This window comes from Caretta caretta, chromosome 11 (genome assembly GCF_965140235.1).
Source record: "Caretta caretta isolate rCarCar2 chromosome 11, rCarCar1.hap1, whole genome shotgun sequence".
Taxonomy (NCBI): domain Eukaryota; kingdom Metazoa; phylum Chordata; order Testudines; family Cheloniidae; genus Caretta; species Caretta caretta.
Window position 1 is genome coordinate 50,678,739 of NC_134216.1, and position 21,423 is coordinate 50,700,161.

Sequence of the window (21,423 nt, forward strand, 5' to 3'; positions counted from 1 at the left end):
AACACCTTAAGGAAATAGCTGTGAGGAACAAAATTGACTTGCAAGTTAATATGCAGGCTTCAGAGTAACAGCCGTGTTAGTAAAAAGAAAAGGAGTACTTGTGGCACCTTAGAGACTAACCAATTTATTTGAGCATAAGCTTTCGTGAGCTACAGCTCACTTCATCCGATGAAGTGAGCTGTAGCTCACGAAAGCTTATGCTCAAATAAATTGGTTAGTCTCTAAGTTAATATGCAGGAACACATTGAATCTGGAAGGGCAGACATCTTATTAAAATTTAAAGAAATGTACTGGTTCTTAAAGCAGGTGTGATGGAAGTGGAAAAAGGAATGGGTGGAACAGAGGGAAAAAGCTGGAGAGAGAAGAGAACTAAGAGAAAAATAAGTAGAATGGAGGAAAGAGAATACAGATTAGAAGAGTAGTAAACGTGATGGGGTGAGTATATTAAGAGATTAAGAAGTGAAAAGAAAATGAAAGTTCTGAACACAGTCTAAGTTTCCTTCAAAATAATCTGAATGGATTCTGGCTAAAGAAAGGAATCGATGAACTATATTCAATGCCAGGAATATGGTTATTGGTGTCACTAAGATATAGCATTCAGTTCTCTGATTTTTGTAACCTTGGCCTAGATCCCTTTATTCCTTCCATCCAACCAACTCTGTTATCCAATAAAGATTCATCCTTCACTTTTAATTGTCTTTGTTGAGCAAGTGTAACCTGTTGGTGTGCTCTGAAACAGCTCTGAATGAAGTCAGGCATGATTCTAGTGCAGTGTGTTTTCCCTCAGAGCACATTCTCACCAGGGCAAGAAGCCTGTTCCTGGGTCTGACCCTGGAGCATTCAGCACACCTGTCCACACTGTGAGCATCCTGCAGCGAGTCCCCCTGGATGGGACACCTGGGGAAGCCTTACACCCCCCAAAGGGCCATGCACCCCAATTCTGCAGTCAGAGGTGACTCTCAGCCAGCATTGGAAAACAGAAGAGTTTATTAGTTGATGGGAACACAGCACAGAACAGATCTTGTTAGTACAGAAAGCAGGAAGATTCAGAAAATTCCATCTTGGGGGAAACCCTGGGCTATCCCCTGAGTTCCAAACCAGGAGACTGACCAGCTTCCAGCAGCCAGCCTCAGTCACGAGCTGCTGCCCCGTCTCTTTACTTTATCTCTTTCCTGGGTAAACAGGTCACCTGACCTGCATGTCTCACTTTGTTTTCCATTTCTTCCAACTGGCTCTGTATCCTTGGCTATCAGTTACCAGGATACAGATACAGGATACCATTCTCTCTGTGCCCAGGCAGACAGTTGGCAGTCACACTTGCCCCTAGGGGTCTCTGCAATGATCACACACCCTTGTCCCACCACTTAGATACTTGAATAACACATAAGGGAAACTGAGGCACACACAGTATTCAGACAAAACAGTAAGAACATACCCACTTCATCACAGTTGATTACTCTGAGTTTAGTTGCTCTGAGGGTATCACAGTGAGCAGAGGAAGAGGCGCTGTGTGAATGAGAGAAAGGAAAATGAAAGGAAGCTCTGCTGTGGATTATATCAGGGGACAGACTGATCAGGCTGTAGTGGCTTTCCCTCAGAAGGATAAATAGCCAATAAGGGATTACTTTGTGGGAACATGAGTCTTTTCCTATGTTAAATGGGATGTGAAGAAAGATTTTTTAAAGATGAAATACTAGTTCTTACTGCTTAACGAAACAGGATAGGTGGAGGGGAACTGTAGTTACACTTCCCAGATGACTGGTGCATGCCCAAATCCTGCACATTCAAAGACAGATGGTTCATATTCTTCTCGGGTGAAATCCTGGTCCTATTGCAATTAAGGGGAGTTTTGCCATTGACTTCTATGAGGCCAGGATTTCACCCCAGCTGTGCAATACCTGTCTGTCTGATAATGCTCAACTCCTTTTTCAGGATGGAAACGCTGGATACTGCTGAGTCACTTAACATTATTGATCCTACTCTTCAATTCATTGCTCTTCTTTCCAATGGAGAATACTTAAGAGTCAAATTCTCCAGGCTGCTGTAATTTATGCCAACCATGGGAATCACCCTGGACTGTGGAAGAACACCACATTGAGCCTCATACCATCTCTGTACCCTCTCCTCCTGTGGTGCACAGTGTGGTCTTCACACACAGCCCTTATTTTGCTTACCTACTGCAATGTTCTCATAGATATGGTTTGTAAAGCAGCAAAGGATCCTCTTCAGGATGAAAGAAGCACAATAAATGTAATCTTATCATTAATACAATTCTAATAACAATGGGCCGGTCTCTGTAAACAGTGTGGCATGCACTGTTGATCTGCACATGGGGGGTTGGGGGAGCGTTGATATGGGAGCAAAAATCAGGCTGGAGAGAAGCAGGTGGACATCACCCCCCACCAACACTGCAGAGCTCCGGACATAAATGAAAGATAGCCCCAGGTTACAGTAGACTTTGACATTCCAAATGACCACCTTTCCCTCCCCTTCATCCTGTAGAGGGAATGTCCCTTTAAGCAGGGTTCTGTGGACAGACAGCAGCTGAGGAAACCTAATGTCAGGATTCCTTGGGGCAGAGAAGGGAGGAGAATGAAGTAATCTTGTTTCAAGCAGAGAGGCAGAGGCTTTATGGGTTCAACGCTTCAGAAAACAGGACCAGTTTTGTATATTTAAAATATTTCATCTTTTTAAAAAAGCTTGTTGCTATTTTTACCATAGACCAATCCTGCAAGTACTTACCGCTGCACGTAGTGTTTTCTATGACGTGGTGCATCACACAGGAAGTGGTGTTGGCTTTAACTCCCCATAGTGAGCACAACACTCCAATCCCCTGGGGGAATCAGTGGCAAGCCAAGGCCCAAGGGAAGAGGGGGTGTCAACAATACTTCATACCCACTCACTCCTTCCTTGGGCTGCCCTCTGTTAACTGCCCATCCTCTTACCTACAGGCTGATCCATGGTGATCCCTTCAGTGAGGCTACTCACAGTAATAAGCACCGTACAATCCAGGAGTGGATCCTTTATCTGGATTACTTTCCCAAGTGAATAGCCACTCTCCTTATTTGGGCAGAAGGGAAAAATAGATTTAAAATGTAAACAATTCCTGCATTGCCTTGTTAGTGGTGTGAACTAATCAAATCGATGTTCTGCCAAATTGAGCCATTTAATTATGAAGCTTTTAAGAGAATATTTCGCATTATAAGAAAACACCAACATAAATTTTTCCATTTATTACTATGCTACAAAATCCAGATTACCATACAGAAACAAATGCACGGATAAAAAGAGAACAATGTTTCATGAAACTCATGGTTATTACAGTAAAAGACAACAGGACTAATAACATTGCAAACAATATTTAGCAGATTTGCACTTTTATAAAAACCATACAGTAAAGACAGGGCTTTGCATAAAGTGAAAGTCCGATTTCAGCTTTCACTTTAGTAGCAATGTTTTGGATTGAAGAAGAAGCATACACAATTAATCCACTTGCAATAGGTTTTCTTAGTACATGAAGTAATAAGTGAAACCAATATTTGTCTGATTTACATACTACTGAAGGTCCCATTACTTTAAGCTCCTTTACAGTCTCAACATTGCAAATGGTGACACCCTGGGATTGCAATGGCAGCCATGGAGCAGACTTGATGAAAAAGAAAAGATTTTCCCTAAGAATGGATAATGCAAATCCATTTTAGAATTGTTGCTAGTTTGAGAACCGTACTCTTACTACTAAAGAATAGGGGCCTGATGCTCATTTACACTAGGGCCCCTTTATACTGTTCTGGCAGTGTAATGGTGCCTTAAAGGGAGTATAAATGATATTGCCAGAGTGCTATAATGGCCCATAGTGTAAGCGAGAACCAGGCCAATGGGAGTTTAGTCTGAGTAACCGTGCAAGATCAGGCCTTCTAACTGCACTTATCATTACTAACTTGCCCAGTTGTCTAATAAAGTTATCTGCTCCAATACAATGCACTTAATAATCTGCACAATTTATGTCTAAGCTTCCTTATATAATACTGAATATGTTTCTCATTCTAGGTTTGATTTAACATATTTTCATCTGATTTTCCGAGTATACGTTAAAATAAAAATTAACATTTTTACTGAATCTTTCATCCAAAGATCCTAACATGCTTCACTGGGACTGAGGAGTACAGTCATAATGTGACAGGTTTCAGAGTAACAGCCGTGTTAGTCTGGGGCAAGTTATGCTGTCAGTTACCCCAGTGTAGACTTTGAACTGCAGTAAGTGAGATCAGAATCAGACCCATTAGTACCATAAAACAAATTACACGTGGGGAGAAACGACACTATTGATCTTCACTAGTTATTGGAGTTATTCTGGATTTACACTGGTGAAGAAGAGCTCAATTTGGTCCAGTCAAGCAGTTATCACATTATGATTCTTTGCTCCTCATAGAGGTTTATATAAGATACAAGAATAAGGCATCATATTTTTCAGTGAATATTTCAGTCCTAGAAGTATTTTTCAAAGCAGGCTTAGTAGCACAAAATGTAGCGGAGGACAAATAATACAAAAAGTATAGGCTTCTGAAATCACTCAGACAACTCATACTAGACAGAAGGATGGTTCAGTGGCTGAGATACTATCCTTGTACATAGCAGATATAGGTTCAGTTCCTTTTTCTGCAACAATTTTCTGTGTGACTTGAACCAGTCAGTCACATAGAGTCAAGTATTTTGGTGCCTAAAAATGCAGATAGGTAGCTACTGGGATTTTTCAAAGTATCTATCTACATTTTTAGGCACCAAAATACCTTCAAAAATCTGGCCTTTAGTTTCTCTCTCTGTTTCAATTCCCTGTCTGTAAATCAGTGATAAGAGCAATTTCCTATGGCTCAAAGTATAGTGAGGAAAGATAGATACATTTAAGAGTGTGATGGGCTCACATATCATGGAAGTAGGGCCATATCAATTAAGATAAGTATTCTGAAAACCAGCTCATTTTTATATATGCCAAGCCTTTATTGCCATGTGGCACAAAGACATTGTATTCAAAGCAAAACATATGGAAATGATAAATACTCTTTTTAAAAAACAAAACAAACAAACAAAAAAAAACAGCCCAAACCTATCCAGCATCTATTATATTTTCAGAGGGACAGGACATGTCATGAGATCTTTAAAGTGACCAACTTGCTTACAATTTTTTGTTTTGTCTTTAAATAGACAAAGATAGACTTGCTTTACTGGGAACTATTATCTTGCCAGCTATGTCTCCATTGCCACAACAAGGTGAGACTTGATGACTTCAACTGTAGAGCTCTGTGTCCCTGATATACTTTGGGCTTTGTGAAGATCCACAGTGACATTTCTCCACCTGTTTATGACTTGAATATTCTCTTTGTGGTCTTAGTGGGATTAACTCTGATCTTACACCCCATTTACAGCAGTCTGGCTCCACAGACTCCAGCAGAGTTAAGACCTGGTTTACAGAATATATAATAAATGAGATCAGAATCTCCCAGTGTCTCTTTTTAGCAATAGCCCTTTATCTGTATTCAGGAATTAATTATTCATGCTCCTATATAAAAAACATTATACTTCCTTTCGAGAAGAAAGTTTCCAGAGGAAGACAAACAAGACAATAAAACAGAGTAGGTGAAGCCTGCCTGATCTCTGAATCATTGTGGCTCAGATATACACCCACAGTCTGTTTTGTCCTGCTTCAGCTCCATTAGCGAGTGTACATTGCCAAACTGCATTTTTAACTACGTTTATCCGAAAAAAAATTAAATGCTGATCGCTTAGCGCACATGAATGAGGAATACAAAACAAAATAGATAAGCCGCCCAATAATGCATAATCAAATGATCGGTACAGTAAGAAGTTTAAAAATGCTGTTGTTAATGCTTTCGTTCACAGATAAAAGATAATGGAGTAGTTCACATTTCTCTTTTAAAAAAGCGGAAGTTATATCCTTTCAATGATGATTTCATCTTCCGTCAGCTTCAACAGCTGTTTCTTTCTTTTTCGCTTGATTTTCATTAAGCCTCTTCGTCCTTGTTTTTTACTGAAATCTAATGGCAAACAAAAATTAATTTTACACACTGTACCAAATAAGACATCCATAGCATATGAAAATAAAGAAGGACCAGATTCTGCTTTCTGTTACACCTGTGTACTTCCATACTAGAGTTACTACAGATTTACACTGGTGTAGCTTAAAGCAGAATGTGTGCGATCAGCTGGGATCATGGGCCTGATTCAGCTCTTACATACACTGGTGTAACTCCATTGACTCTAAAAAGGAGTTAACTCTGATTTACAGCACTGTAAGTGGCCCTGATCCAAAGCCCACTATAGTCAATGGCAAGAGTCCCATTGCCTGTAATGAGAGCTGGATCAGTGACAGCAGAATTCGGCCTAATATTTCTTAATGACTCCAATTTTTTGGAAAAAAATATCTGCAATATTCTGCTGTAAGGTAGATGTTCTATGGAACAAATTCTGCTCTGAGAGCCACACATGAAACTTCTAATGAAGTCAATGGGTGAAATTCATCCCTGTACAGAGATTAACACGAGGCCCTGTGCCACATAAGTCTCACATTGATGCCCTATTTGGAGGGCTTCAGCGGTGCATAGGGTTTGCGCTCACTTGCTGTATAGGGCTGACTTTCACATGTATATCTGAATGCACAATTTGGCCCTTTGTGCACAGGCAGTAAAGTGGATGTCTTGTCCCGAAATCACATTGATTGGAGCATCCCCATTTTATTTGTTCCAGTGAAAATTGCTTTACCACCATTATTATTATGCTGATTGTGAACATCGGGAGCCATGTTACAATACGGGGGCAAGTATGCTCTCCTATTTACTTCAGTGTTCAGGAAGGGAAGACAAAGACAGAATAAACTTGTGTAAGAGTCTTGAGATTTCACATCAGCACTTCTTTCCCACAGTGACAAATGAGCAAACCCAAAAGCGAGTTCATTTTACAAAACTGATCCCTTGCTACCTGGTGCAGTTGGGGCTTGTTGGCACAGCATAGTATTAAATATGTCTGGATTTTATAACAGCTAGGCATTTAGAACCAGATTTTCAAAGGTATTTAGGTTCTTAAAGATGAGGATAGAGCTGTGGTTCTTAACCTTTACTGCAGCCTGCACACCTTGGGCTCTCAAAATATGTTCTCGCACCCCTTATCAAAAATCGTTGAAGTAGGTCAGTTCTTTAAACCTAGATATATTTTTGTTTGTATATTACAGTAATTATTAACATTATACATTTTTTAATGAACACCTAGGTTTGATGAAATAAAGTAGTTGTACTTATGTGCCTGTGCTTAATTTGTGTTTTCGATGATTTACCTTCTAAAAAAAAAATCTGGCATGTTTCATTCTGGCATGAAAGGGCATCTTGGACCCCCAGGGGGTGCATCCACCCTAGGTTAAGAACCACTGACCTAGAGGGATGTTTAAAAGTGGTTAAGCAAGTTAGCAATCAAGAGAAGTTAGTTACCTACTGGGACTTTCAGAAGCACCTATGTGGATTTTTAGGTGCCTAAACACCTTTGAAAATCTGGCCTTAAGACCCTGATTCAGTAAAGTGCTTTCATCATGTCAGTTTGTCCTATTAATTTCAATGGAACAGAACTACTTACAGGCTGAAAGCGAAGCACGTGCTTAAACGCTTTACTAAAAGAAGGCCGTATTCTCTTCTTGATGCACACATGTAATTCCAATTAACATTACAACATACTGTGCTGTGGAGATAATCGTTTGCTGAATTTAATGGATCGAGCAACTGCTTAAATGTTTGTTGTACTACAGGCGTATTTTATTTGAACAGTTATAAAACATCTAATACGCAATTCTTTGCTGGAATCATAGCACTTTTTTGTTATCTTTTCATTGTTATATTTCAGCATACCCACTTGCATGAAATGTTCAGGCTCTGGACAGCAGAATCTTAACCTCTTTGCTCTGTTGATTTCCCTACCTTTCTTACAGGTCCTCAGACATGAGTTTTTGGAAGTGAAATTATTTTCATTCCCACCACACCCACTGTAGCTAAATGGATGGCATTTTCCTGTTGAGTGATCATAGAAGAATCTTTTCTCATTGGCTTTGCAAAGGCCTCGATCCGCAGGGGTCAGGCAGAGAGAAGGGAGAGGAGGTGGTTCTAAGAACATTGAGGAAACAGGGTTAGATGCACCACTGAGTGTCTGGTACTGTTTCCTTATCTGTTATATTCAGTGTCACAAATTGCAGAGTTTAAACACATACCTAGGTATAATGTGAACAAGCCCCCCCTCAAATAAGTACATTAAGGCAATATTAGGTATGAGTTTTTAATTACTCAAAGCTCAGGAAATTCATAGGTAAATTTCACAGCGACTTTACTTCTGCCCCCTCGCATGTACAGTATGCATTACACTAGCATCTTTCATTACACGATCGCACAACATACTAGGACAAATTCTGTCCTCACATTTGAAGTCAAAAAAGCAGGACTTGCCCCACTGCATATGTAGTAATACAAAGTGCTTCATGTTTTCAGCTAACATTATAGAAAGAGGTGCCATTTAACATCACAGGTGAGAAGGTTTAATTGACACACCTTGCAAAAAAAGAGGAGTAATTTAAACATTGACGATATTAAAATAGTACCTCCAAAATGTTACTAAACCTAATGAAGTGACTGCTCCTCAGAGGGGCTGCACACCTTCATATCACTGAGGGCTGATGGTGTTCAGCACCTTGCAGGATTGGGCTCTGGCTGTGTAGATTTGGAGGGCTAAACCTAATGTCAGAGTAAAAACAACATTGCCCAATAAGAAAGTTCCCGACAGAGCAGACAGTGTGATTGGCAGTCTAACCAAGGAATGAAGGGCAAGAGAAGGCACAACAATCAATAGAGAAGCTACTGGAATCTGGTGTTAGTAGTATGGCAGTTACATTTTTAAGGTTCCAAGCAGAAAGGCTGCTGTCCTATTATTGCTCTTATTGTTTCTCTGTTACTGTGTCCAGAAGAACTGGAAGCTGAACCAAGTCCAGGGAGCTAACCCAAGGCTGGAAGAAGCACCAAAGCATGGAGAAGCAGGATGACCGATCACCCTAGATGGGCTCAGGCCTATTTCAGAAGCCAAAGTGAAAATTATGCATATAGCTTCTGAAGGCAAGAAGGCTGAAGTTTCAAGGGAATGGGAGCCATTATATCAGTTTGAGTGCTGAGATTCCTGGAGGACACAGTTGTCATTTAGGGAGCTAGCAGGGCTGCTCTCTACAAGATTTGAACAGATGAGAGGACGGTAAGAAGCCAGACAGAGATTCTTGAAGAAGCCACAAGGCTGGAGAGCTGTAAAAGCCAGTTCAGAGCACAGAAAGACTGGACGTTTTCAGGAGAGACTGCAGTATAACAGAGCCAAAGGCATCCTGAAGATATAGAACGACGAACCAGACAAGCCACTCAGCGAGCAACAGGCTACGAGGTGGCTACAAACGTCAAGAACTGCAGGCTGAAAAAGAAAGGAGAAAACTGAGTTACATTTTACATGTCTTACAAATGTTCTCATTACCAAAAATATTTGCAGATAAAGTATGATTAGCTAACAGGTTCCCTGGATGGCATTATGAAAAATAGTGTGAAATATTGCTGGGAAGGAAAAAATAGTAATTGTGGTGGGGAAGAAAATAACAGTAAAATGGAACTATACATTTTTAAGCAACATTAAGAACATTACAGTGTTGAACAAAAATTCTTTGAATGCAAAAACTGAGTAAAGAATTTTTAATTGCATTTTAAGGCAAATGTAGTCTTTTCAGGTTTCAGTACGGGAATAAATGTGTTATGTATGGGATGTAATCATGTAACTAAAAGGGTTCATTGATCATTTGGAGAAATGTTGAGAGAAGAGAGAAAAAGAAAGAATTAGTGACCTGGAGCATAAGGATTGTTATTCCAGAAAGGACAAATGCACCAGGGTTTTGAGTCTGACAGATCAACGACAAAGCTTCAGACGAAGATTAGAAAAATGCCAGCAATATGTTTCTTAGAGTTTGCCAACATAAGTTGCACTGGTTAATTAAAGTTGTGATTTTAAACTGATTAAGTTAAACCAGTGCTAACTCCTGTGTGGACACCTTATTTGGGATTAAACTAGGTTTATTTCAGTTTATTCTGAAATTAATCAGGAATAGGTTTAAATTAATTTTAAATAAGCCACCCAAAGCAAAACAAGAGACTGTCCAAATTGGGGTATGCACTGTTTTAAAACAGCTTTTAGTTTAATAAACTGGTGCAACTTTCTTGTGTACACCAGGGCTAACTGAACAAGTTTATGCTAAGAGTGAATTTCATCCTGACCTCAGCTGGAGATAAAGTTATGCCCTGAAACACAAAGATTGCTTCAGGAAGCAGTAAAGACCAACATACTTACCTATGCTAATCTGGGAACTTTTGAACCTGGAAAAAAACACAAAAGAAGGGCATATCAGTGACAACGGGTAGATGAGACTGGGATGTTATAATATTTCACAGAGTTTAAGTTGGGAATATAAATTACTTGCCTGGTTTGTTCATCTTCTAGAAAAAATCCTTGCCTCAGGGAATTGTCATGTTGCGAGCAAGTGTGTCCTGGGAATTAGTGCCATGGAGCTGGCCCTCTGGGAAAATACCATGAACATGCATGCAGGTGCCCCAAAAATATGGGTTCATCACAATGATTGGGAGACAGCTAACACTTTGTAAAGCCCATATTTCCTTTCCATAATGGACTTTCCCTCTGGAACTAGGGTTGCCAATTTTGGTTGGACAAAGATTTCATCACATGACATAATATTTAATTAAAGATTAATTTTTAATTTCTGGAGAGTCCAGGACAATCCTGGAGCGGTGGCAACCCTATGAACTTTCCAACTGCCAGCTCATGGACATTCCTACATAACTTTCCTCTTCCCATGAAGTAGTTTCAGCTGAGTAAGGACTGTCTAATCCAGGCATGTGTAATACACCCTTCGGAGTGATATCTGAATGCTATTCAGGATCCTTTCTAACTGTACTGTTTCTAAAAAACTACCCTGTACATTGTCCAAGGCATTCTGTAAAAAAATAAGAAGACTAATAGTTACCCAATCCCCATTGAAATGGATTGTCACAATCTTCAGGATGCCTGCATGTCCCCTGCATTTTGTGCAGCTTCATGGAAACAGCCAGCCTGTGAAAATCTGTACCCTTTATCTATGTACAACTCTGCATGAAGGCCGTAATTAAGAAAAAAATGTAATGATAAAAAGAAACAAGCTCTATTGTGGATTTCATGTCCCACAATTATACAGATGATTAACGGATTTTGATTTTAATATATTGACTACTGGGATAGTCTCCATCAATGGGAGATTGACACAATTTAAAAAAACATGTTAGAAGTATGTAACCACATTTGCACAGTGTGTGTGTGTGTGTCACTCCCCCCCTCCCAACCCCCCCCCCCCGACACTCCCCAGCAGTGGGTGGACCACAGAGAGGTCTGGACAGACTTTAAGCTAACCAGGCTAGGTCTTGTTGCACAGGCAGTAGACACTAATTGTTTTAAAAAATAGCAATTAAGCACATTCTTCAGCATGCTCTGTACAAGCCTGCCTAGGATCCTGGGTACGTACTTAGGCAGCTAGCCAACACTGAGGTCTGTGCTGCCACAACTTCACTGCCGTTGGTAGGCTGGCTAGCGTGCGTATGTCTACACACTCTGCAAGCATACCTCTGACTGCTCTAATTAGGTGTCATACATCTAATTTTTTTATGCTTGGAACTACAGCATTACTCTACTAGCACTTAAAACAACATTATGGGTTTGATGCAAAGCCCACTGAAGTCAAGGCAGTTTTTCCATTTGGGGTTTGTGTGCGGATGGCTGGGTGGTGGTGTTCTGTGATATACAGGGCATCAGACTAGATGATCTGGTGGTCCCTTCCGGCCTTGAGCTCTATGACCCTTAAAGATTTTTGGCTTTATCCTCTGTATTCTTGTTTTCCTGTTTTTCCAAACCCCTTAATTTATACAGGTTTTAGATCTCCAGTGACAATTTCAGAAACTTGGACTTCCTATGTTTATTATTTGCCAGATAAAATGTCCCATAGCTCAGCACCATGTGGTCATGAACAGGCAATGAAAGAATCCATTGTATTATATACATGCAAGGAATAGAACACAGGCTTCCCAGTAGAGATGGCAGAAAGTGTTCCAACAAAACAGCTTTCCATCAGAAACTGCTGATACAATGGAATAGAAATGTTCCATGGGAACATGTCGGTTCGGTTGAAGCTTTTGACAGAAGCCAGGCCTTGGCATCTGGGTTACCCAGCTCCCTGGCAACCTGGCAGTCTGCTTCCAGCCTCCCCAGAGCTACATGTGGTTTCCTGATGGGAAGCCAGAAGCTGGGAAGCTGGAGATCCTTGGGTACTCAGACTGGAAAGTTCTGAAATTTGTGGAAAAACAGGGAAGGAAAGAGGAACCACCACTGAACAGGGATTCTGTCCTGTACTTGAGGGCTGGGCACAGGCTGTTTGGACTCCTTTACAGGAAACAGCCAGCTCACTCATTCTCCCTCCATCCATGGATAGGCTCCAAGAGCCAAGTGTGACACAATGCACGTTTGCCGTATTATCTTTCATATATCTAATAGTTTCAGAGATATCACCGAACTGTTCCCCGAGCCCTACTTTACTGCAGTACCTAAACTTCAGTCTCAGCTTTCTGACTGTCAAGGAAGAGAAAACTGAACAATCTTCACATAAATTGCAGAACTGTTACAAAGATAACAGATGATCAGATCTTGCATCCAATAGACCAGATCTGTGAGTATAAATTGCTACAGGCATGTTAACAGGTAGAACAATGCCAATTTACCCCAGTAGAGGGTCAGGGCCATGTTTGGAGAGAATCTTTAGTAACAAGAATAGGAATTGACAACCTGCATAATTGCATACGGACTGTGCTGATAATGGGATTTCACTCCTATACCATTTTTAAATGGCACAGTGGAGTATTTGAATATCACAGGTCAGCTTCCCCTTTCTGTTCCATCAGAAAATGAAAGGTTTGATTCTTGGCTCACTTTCTCTGGTTTTCCAGAAGTGCAAAATGAAGTTACCTCTGTGATTTACACCCAGAGGGAGAATAAGACTAAATGATCTTTTCTGTCAGCAAGATGATCGTAGTGAGCAAGAAGTTTCAAATTTGCATTTAAAGAAGAAATATAGTTCCATCTAGAAATAGAAGATTTCAATTCTCTGTATAGCAATAGGTTTGTTGGTAGCTTATTTATTTGATGTTTCTGCAGCTTCTGATCTATCACCAACAATGCATTTCTTTCTTTGAAACAGAGATTAAATAAATTTTCAATGGCATATTAATATATTTCCTATAATGAGTGATTCCTTGGAGAGTATTATTTATTGGGTCAATAATGTGCCCATTTATTTAAAAATAGAAAATGCTTTAGAAAAAAAACCCCTATGATTGATTATGCTGTTTCATTTTCATATATTTATTTTGTGTGAGATTTTCAGACTCACATAATTAGTAAATATATCTCAAGGAATTCACATGCTATTATGACTCTGTATTTATGCTTTCTTGTTAGAAAAAGCTTCCACTCACGTAAGACTTTTTAGCAAAATAGTCATCCAAAATGCTGTCTTCTCTGCTAATAGCTTAGCTATTTCAGCAACTCTGAGTTGCTGTCTCAGCATCCAATGCTGCAGACTGGTACCCAAAACAGACAACGTCACAAAAGCTTATCCTCAACCCAACAGTGAATATCATCACAATGCATGCAGGAAATGTAACACAACACAAACGAATACATATCCAGAGTTTATTAGCAAAATCTCACTAGGCAAAGAGCACTGACACATTCCCCATCCATTATCTTATAGCCAATGTCAAACACTGAAGGCTCAGTGAATACATTAGCCATCACTCAATCTCAGGAAGTATATGTGAGTACAAGTGCAGAAGACCACCAGAAAGACTTGGTGAGAGTGATCAGTCTTTTCCCAGCTGTTCCGTGTTCCCTCTTGTACAACTGTGGATCACAAATTGACATGCCTCAACCACAATTACCTTTCAAACCTGGACAAATTCTCAATCTCTAATGCACAGTCCTCAGCTGTGGAAACTGGTCCAGAGCTAATGTCAGAGTTGAAGGGCCTGAGGCTTATTTACATACAGTTGATTCTACACCTCTCTGACAGCCTTGAAATGGATACAAATGTAATTTACACCTGTTACTTATACTTCCTTATCGGCGTAGTGTAAAATGGTCTTAGTGTACATGAGAATCAGGTCCGATAATTTTACTGGGCCAAATTCCAAAAACTGGTTATGGCCCCCATGGACCATCCAGGTGGCTGAAAGGGTCTGTAATACAGCTGCAAATCACCAGCAGAGAATTAATTTGGCAAAGGGGGAAAAAGCCAAGAAACTCTTGCTATGTATGGAAGGCAGACACCCTGGTCTCTATGTGGGAAAAAGTCAGGTAGGCTCAGACATGGCTCATATTTATTCACTTCCTTCTTCTCTGTTGCCACACAGTAACTGATTTTAACCTTTCCTATGGTAATTACGTGTCTCACAATTTTAGTGTCTCTTACATGTCAATGTTTACTCCAGGCCATAGAAGAAAACTGTTCAGTCTCTACCATACATATTATGTACAAATAATTTATGTTTTGCAGCCAAGTATTTCTTAATGTCTGTAGATCTATAGATAATTTTACCCCTTCACTTTCAGAGGAATGCTCATCTCCATTTGTTTTACCCAGACAAATTCAAAAGGAAATTCTTACCAAAAAGCCTTGGAAACTCACTGGGCTTTGCAACAGGAGAGCTATTGTTCATCATGATGGGGTGTTCGTCACGGTGGTCTAATTGCAGTGAATTTGCTGAAAGAAAAAAAGAGAGAAATAGTGGCTAAAGGGATATCTGGACAGCCTAGGCCTTGAAACTAACGTGACTAATATTGGTTTGACTGACTCCAAGTGTGGAATTAATAACATTAATAAAACCAACCTTCCTCCAACCCCCACTGGTATTTTTATCATATGGGATTGATACAAATGCTATCCTGGGACCACTTTTTCCCCCAAATAATTTAAGATCTGAACTGAAATTCATTATTCTAGTTGTTGCACTGCCAACATTCTAGTCACTGCACATATAATACTCCTTTCAAATATGTATTATTACTAACAATTCATATGACCCTTATCCAGATTCAGGCCAGAAACGAGGCATGATATAGATCTGTTGAAATCTGCGGAGCTAAACCAATATCTCCCACATGGCCCTGTATTTTTTCCATTAATTGTCTTTTGTATTATATAAAAATTTACTCTTATTTCATGCATGGGGCAATGGACTTTTGATCAATGAAATTTGCATATGCACTAGGGATGTGATATTAAACATATTAATTTTGATTTAAAAGATTTTTTTTTAAATTATAATATTCTAAATATTTTTAGGTACACTAGACAATGTTAATGAATATTTTACTGGAATTTCTAAGATGAAAATATGTACAGATATTTAACCGAAAGAATCAGGAATTCTGCACTATTTATTGGAACTAAGCAGTGCCAGATAACCAGCACTAGCTTTATGCTATTTAAAAACAAACAAACAAACAAACAAACAAACAAACAAACTCCTTAATTGCTCATGGCTAAATGTGTTAGCTCGATGCAGTGCTTATTGCAGAATCCAGGTCCTTTATTTGCATTATACCCTTTCCCCACAAATCCCTTAAAACAATCCATACTTCATTCAAAAATAAAAATAAAAATGAGAACAACAAGAAGAAAAACTTACAATTGTCCTGGCAGGCAATCTGGCATTCTTCCAAGGCCTTAAAGTTGTTCTGATTTCCCAGGCACCCACCATACTTGAACTTTTCACACTGCTGTGACTCCTTGTTATAGAAATATCTGGAAAAATACCCTCGGCAGATTCCAGGGTCTTGCTCCATAAAACAGAAGTCAGGTTTTTCTACTGAAAATAATGATTGAGGAGAAAAAAATAACCCGTGTTCTCTGTGATCAAAACTACAAAAGAATGAGAAGAACTTTATAAGAGAGGCCTATAACTTCAGACTAAGGAGTGAAAAAACTAGCAAAAATCCCACTGCAATACTGCATTGGAGCATGAGAGTAAAATAATTTTTGATTGCCTGCTCCTCACCTATCATACAGCAAAGCTCCAGCTACAGTGAATTATCTCTGTGACCTGAAACACAAGATTCGATGACCAATCAAATGACACATGTTCTTATTAAGAGAACTGACTCTTTGAATCAAAGAAAGAATTGTGTCTTGCTTACCTTATTTGAACCTTACTACATATTATTCACCACTTGATAAATGCATCAAGTCAGTATTAGTGGGAGTTATAGAAGCAGAGACAAGGAGGTATAAAGGACTAATGCTAAAATGGAAAGGACAAGGAGAATTAACTTAAAGGAACAGAAAAAATTCAGAGTGTATTTTGTCTCAGACGTTGAACTGCTGGACAATGGGACAGGAACCTGGAGTGAGGTTTAGCATCACTTGAATCTCAGGTCACAGTTAGTACTACATGATTACCTCACAAACCAAGAGATTATGGGAAAATCATACAATATTCATATAAGATTAATACAGAGATCTGAAGACCCATCATCTTGGGCTATGGCAGTAAAGGGAAAGGAAAACGATCCTTGATTTTATTAGCTTGTGACATAGCCATAAGGTTAGCCTTAAAGTGTAGGTTTCAGAGGAACAGCCGTGTTAGTCTGTATTCGCAAAAAGAAAAGGAGTACTTGTGGCACCTTAGAGACTAACCAATTTATTTGAGCATGAGCTTTCATGAGCTACAGCTAGCTGTAGCTCACGAAAGCTCATGCTCAAATAAATTGGTTAGTCTCTAAGGTGCCACAAGTACTCCTTTTCTTTTTCCTTAAAGTGTAGATATTCATTTTAATTAATTTTTCTCTAAATGAAGTTAAAAAAACAAAATCATGGCAGGAAATAAAACATAACTGTGATTTTGAGTCATTCTGAACTGTCAGGTACACATATTTTGAAATATGAATTATGTATCTGGTTGACCGACTAATTAGGTAAATGTACATTTAGGCAACCACACAAAACACTCATTATGTGTGAGACATAGAATAGTGAGAATGGATCTGTCTGAGCCACTGTGGCCTGCCAGTTGAATGTAAATGGTCAATTACAACAAGTAAATCTACAGTAATCTCACTGAAGTCAGTGAAGTTGCTTAGAATTAACTCTGGTATAAATGAAAGCAGACTCTGATCCATAATTTAAAAGGTGTCAGTTATCATATACACATTATACCAAAATAGCAAATTCAGAACCTTTGTGGAATATTGTATATTTAAATATTTAATTATAATTTGTTACATTCAAGTAATATTTATGAATTGTATTTAATATTAATAATAATACCTATTTTATAAAGGCACCCTATATTAGGAATGCATAATTTCAGTCTCTCTTAGAAATAGAATTGGCTGGAGAAACTTTGATGGAATCATCTTTCATTGGAATATGCAGGTCCATCAAAATCAAAACACATCATGAAATTAGGTCGATTACATCAGAACAGAAAAAAACATGAAAAAAGTTCTGGCAAGATCAAAATGTCCCAGTTCAACATTTTCAGAACAAAACATTTTGATTTTTCATTTTGAAATGATTTTCATTTCATTGTTTAAATATTTTCTATTATATTGTTATACTATTTTCATTTTGTCAAAATGAAACATTTCAAATGACCCAAATTTTAAACAAAGCCACCATTTCAAAATCTCGGAATGCTTTATGAAATGAAACTTCCATCCTTCACAAAGCTCTACTTAGAAATGCTATTGATGTCTTGTACTTAGCAAAACTTCTTGTGAAGCTTCGTCGAGATAATGAAGATATCATCATTAAAATTTAAACCAGACTATCTTAATATTTTATTTTAAGTAACCAAAATCAATAATATTCAAAAATTATTTCATTTTACATCTGGGCTGTTTGTAGTTGGATTGAAAAATTGCATCTTCTACCAGTAAATACATTTACAATACAATTAAAGTATAACACCATTTGGATTAGCATCATTCATACAAAATGCATTCCAAGCCACTTCACAGAGTTACAAAATGCACTTCACATAGGAAAATGGAAGTTGAGTGGTCTGGGAAGGGAGACACTATGCTTTCAACTGAGAATTTAAATGAGATAGATAGTTACTTAGATGGAATGGCACTAAAAGGCTATCTCAGACAATAGGACCAGCAGAGGGGAACGGTCTTTCACCAAATGCTATACAACTACTCCTGGGGCAATTCTGTGCCAAAATATTAAAAATTCTGTGCACAATACTTTAAAATTCTGCAAAATTCTGCCAAAACAACACAATATAATCACACTCCTGCTGACAGTGGGAGCCCCAGCTGTCTATGCCAGGCATTGACAGGAGTGCTGGGGGAAAAAAAATCACAAATTATGTGGGAAAAAATAAAATTCTGCAGGGAACATTAATTCTGTGCAAATTATGCATTGTTCAGTGGCACAGAATTCCAGCAAAAGTAACAACATAATGAAAGAACAAAGAAGGACCGTGTTAACTGAATTAAGAGACCTAGAGAAAGATTGGATAATAATTCATATTGCTTAAACAGCTGAATGGCTTGCTAGAAAACTTAAAGCTGATATTAAAATGTGCTCTTGTGATGAAATCTAGTACACTGAGTTTTAGCTCAGAGATCATTTGTACAGCTGTCATAAGCCTTTCAAGATTAGGTGTTAAGAAGGATAAGGTGATGCAACCTTGAATATAGTGACATACGCAAATGCTATTATTGTGCATCTGAGGAGTCCTGTCCTTCCCCGGAGACTTAATATCCAAGAGTGTATTACTACAGAAATAGTCAACATTTAATACTGTTGATGATTAGCTACAACAGCTGACTTTTGCAGGGCATTTGCTGTTCTGTCATGGAAAGCAGGGAAATGAGGGTTAGACCTTCAGGGAAATATTGCCAAACTTCTGCAGCATCTGTGGAAAGTCAACTTTAAGGACTCCATGGTATAAAATCAGGTCCCTTTTTCAAACTAGACTTTTTATATTAGTTGCTTAGATATTTTTGAAGAATAGTTGGTTTGAAAAATCCCAGAATATTAATTTACAAACATAAAAAATGAGAGTAGTTTCGTACATTTATACTTCTAAATGTGCCATATCTGTGTGGAGTAACATCCACTCCAAAACAGACCCACCTTCATCGGCAAGAAAAACGGTATGTGTATGCCCGTGCTTGAAAAAGGAGAAGAGGGAGAAGAGCTGGTAAGCAGAGGAAGAGAATTTACTAGCAACATAAGATACCGACTTCTATGAAGTTAGCAGGGTATTTGGCCATTTCAGACCATGAAAGGCCTCAGACTACAGTGGAATCTTTGAAGTCAAGTGGATAGGCAGCAATGAAAGGATAGAATCATAGAATATAAGGGTTGGAAGGGACCCCAGAAGGTCATCTGGTCCAACCCCCTGCTCGAAGCAGGACCAAATCCCAGTTAAATCATCAGGATAGCACAGTGCTGTGCTTCTTCTGATTACATTTGGGGTCTCCCTTTATCACAGATTAATGAGTATATTCACAATCGCAATGAAAAAAAAAATGTTACACTCCTGGGCAATGGCAGCAAATGTGGATGTTTTAGAAGCTCTGAGTTTTAATGGTGTTAGTCAACATAATTAACCTGTATTGTTAAGCCACTACTGTCTAATGTATATTTCTTACCTAAAAGCACAATGGTCTGAACATGCAAATACAAAATCCTTTTTATTCATGGCTATGCAAACAATACTCACAAGCATACGGGCTAAACAAACTATAATTGTCAGCTCACTAACTCCCTAGCAGAGGAAGTACTTGAATGGTAGAATCATTTTAGTGCCCTGGAAAAGGCAATAGCATCATGTCAGACTCCCCTCTGAATTTAATGTCCTCGTAACTCTTGAAGAATCAGTTAAAGTTCCCCTTTCCTCATTACTGACGGAATGGAAAGAAAAATGCTTAACATTTTGATTTTGGAGAGGAGGGATTGCTTGCTATTGGTTTGGTAATCAGTCATCCCAGATACTCTCAGTGAATACAGAGGAAGAAGAACAGTGAACTCTGACATCATTTAAGCCTGAAGTTGCTCAATATCAAAAGGCATTTTGGAGCACTGATCACTTTTAGATATGCAACAGGGGACCTACCATAAAAAGGTCATTCCCTATTGTCAAGTTATTCCCTTATTCCCAAATAAGACACTGCTAAGTAATTACAATATGAAAATTACCTTTTTTAAATCTTCCACGGGTTTTCTTCACCAGGACTTCTTCAATAGAAAGAAAAAGAAAAATATATTTTTTAAAAATGAATAGCAAGAGGTTCATCTCTAGAATGAGACCATGGCATTTAGCTAAAGTCCTACATTGGGGAGAACATAGAAAAACATTTCTATTGCACCATCCCTAGGTCTTGTCTACATTAGAAAAATATTGTAAATATATTACACTTTTGCTAACACTGGGTTCAGCTCTATTTACATGGAAAGGCCTGCTATAGCTGTGCTACTGTGACATGTTAAGTACATTGCGGTGGGAGGAGGAGAGGGGGAGAAATTCCTGGCCCCACTGAAGACAAAGGCAAAATTCCCACTGACTTCAATGGAGTGAGGATTTCACCCCATGTCATCTAATTCTGCACAGCACAGGTTCAATAGACAGAATGCTTTACATGTCATTGGCAGACAGTGGCTCATCTGTACCAGGCAACCAATACCCCACATACCAGAGGAGCTGGATCTGGGTTATCTATATAGACAAGAGAGAGATTGTGAGAGAGATTGAGAGATTTAGAGAGATTGTGGCAACTGCTCCCCTCTTCAGACAGCCCACTCCACCACCTTATATACTGACAGACTTTCGATGATACCTAGGATTCCAAGTCCATTCTCCAAAGTGACTTAGGCACTTATGCCCCTAAGTAACCAAGGCTCTTGAAAATTTTAACCGCCTGTCTACACTGAGATTTGAAAAAGCCATCACTGAGCACCTCTAAACACAGAATGGTGTTTAAACATTGCTAGGAGGGAAGTAACCATTTCCCTGGTCCACATACACTGAGCATAGCCCTCAAAAAACCTTTTTGGTAGTAATCTCATAAGGTCAGAATTTGTCTACTCTGAGATTTAAAACAGAATAATTTTTTTTTCTAGCAAGAGCCAGGTTTAGATATGGTTCTCCAAGAACGGTACTAACATGGATTCGAGTCTCCATGTACACGTGGTCCAATCACAGCAATTGTTCAGCTGTTGCAGCACAGCTGCGCATATTAGCAGGG

General features: G+C 38.9%; 1 protein-coding gene and 1 long non-coding RNA gene across 7 annotated transcripts in view; both read right to left on the reverse strand.

Moving 5' to 3' along the window:
- Positions 1-3,218: 3,218 nt before the first annotated feature.
- TFPI (tissue factor pathway inhibitor) overlaps positions 3,219-21,423 on the reverse strand; it is a 106,751-nt gene continuing 88,546 nt past the window's right edge. For 3 of the 6 annotated variants that reach the window (XM_048869337.2, XM_048869343.2, XM_048869341.2), the window contains exons 4-8: positions 20,378-20,416; positions 15,849-16,028; positions 14,825-14,920; positions 7,974-8,156; positions 3,219-6,050 (exon numbers count right to left, since the gene is read on the reverse strand). In XM_048869337.2, the coding sequence (XP_048725294.1) occupies positions 5,944-6,050; positions 7,974-8,156; positions 14,825-14,920; positions 15,849-16,028; positions 20,378-20,416 (605 nt within the window). In that variant the 3' untranslated portion in view covers positions 3,219-5,943. Of the gene's footprint in view, positions 6,051-7,973; positions 8,157-13,837; positions 14,062-14,824; positions 14,921-15,848; positions 16,029-20,377; positions 20,417-21,423 lie in introns of those variants that run through there. The other 3 variants (XM_048869338.2, XM_048869345.2, XM_048869344.2) reach the window with 3 other exon arrangements.
- On the reverse strand, positions 8,312-11,440 carry LOC142068563 (uncharacterized). The gene is made up of 2 exons (XR_012664400.1): positions 10,414-11,440; positions 8,312-9,492 (listed from the first exon to the last, which is right to left on the reverse strand). It is a non-coding gene; the product is annotated as an uncharacterized LOC142068563 (long non-coding RNA).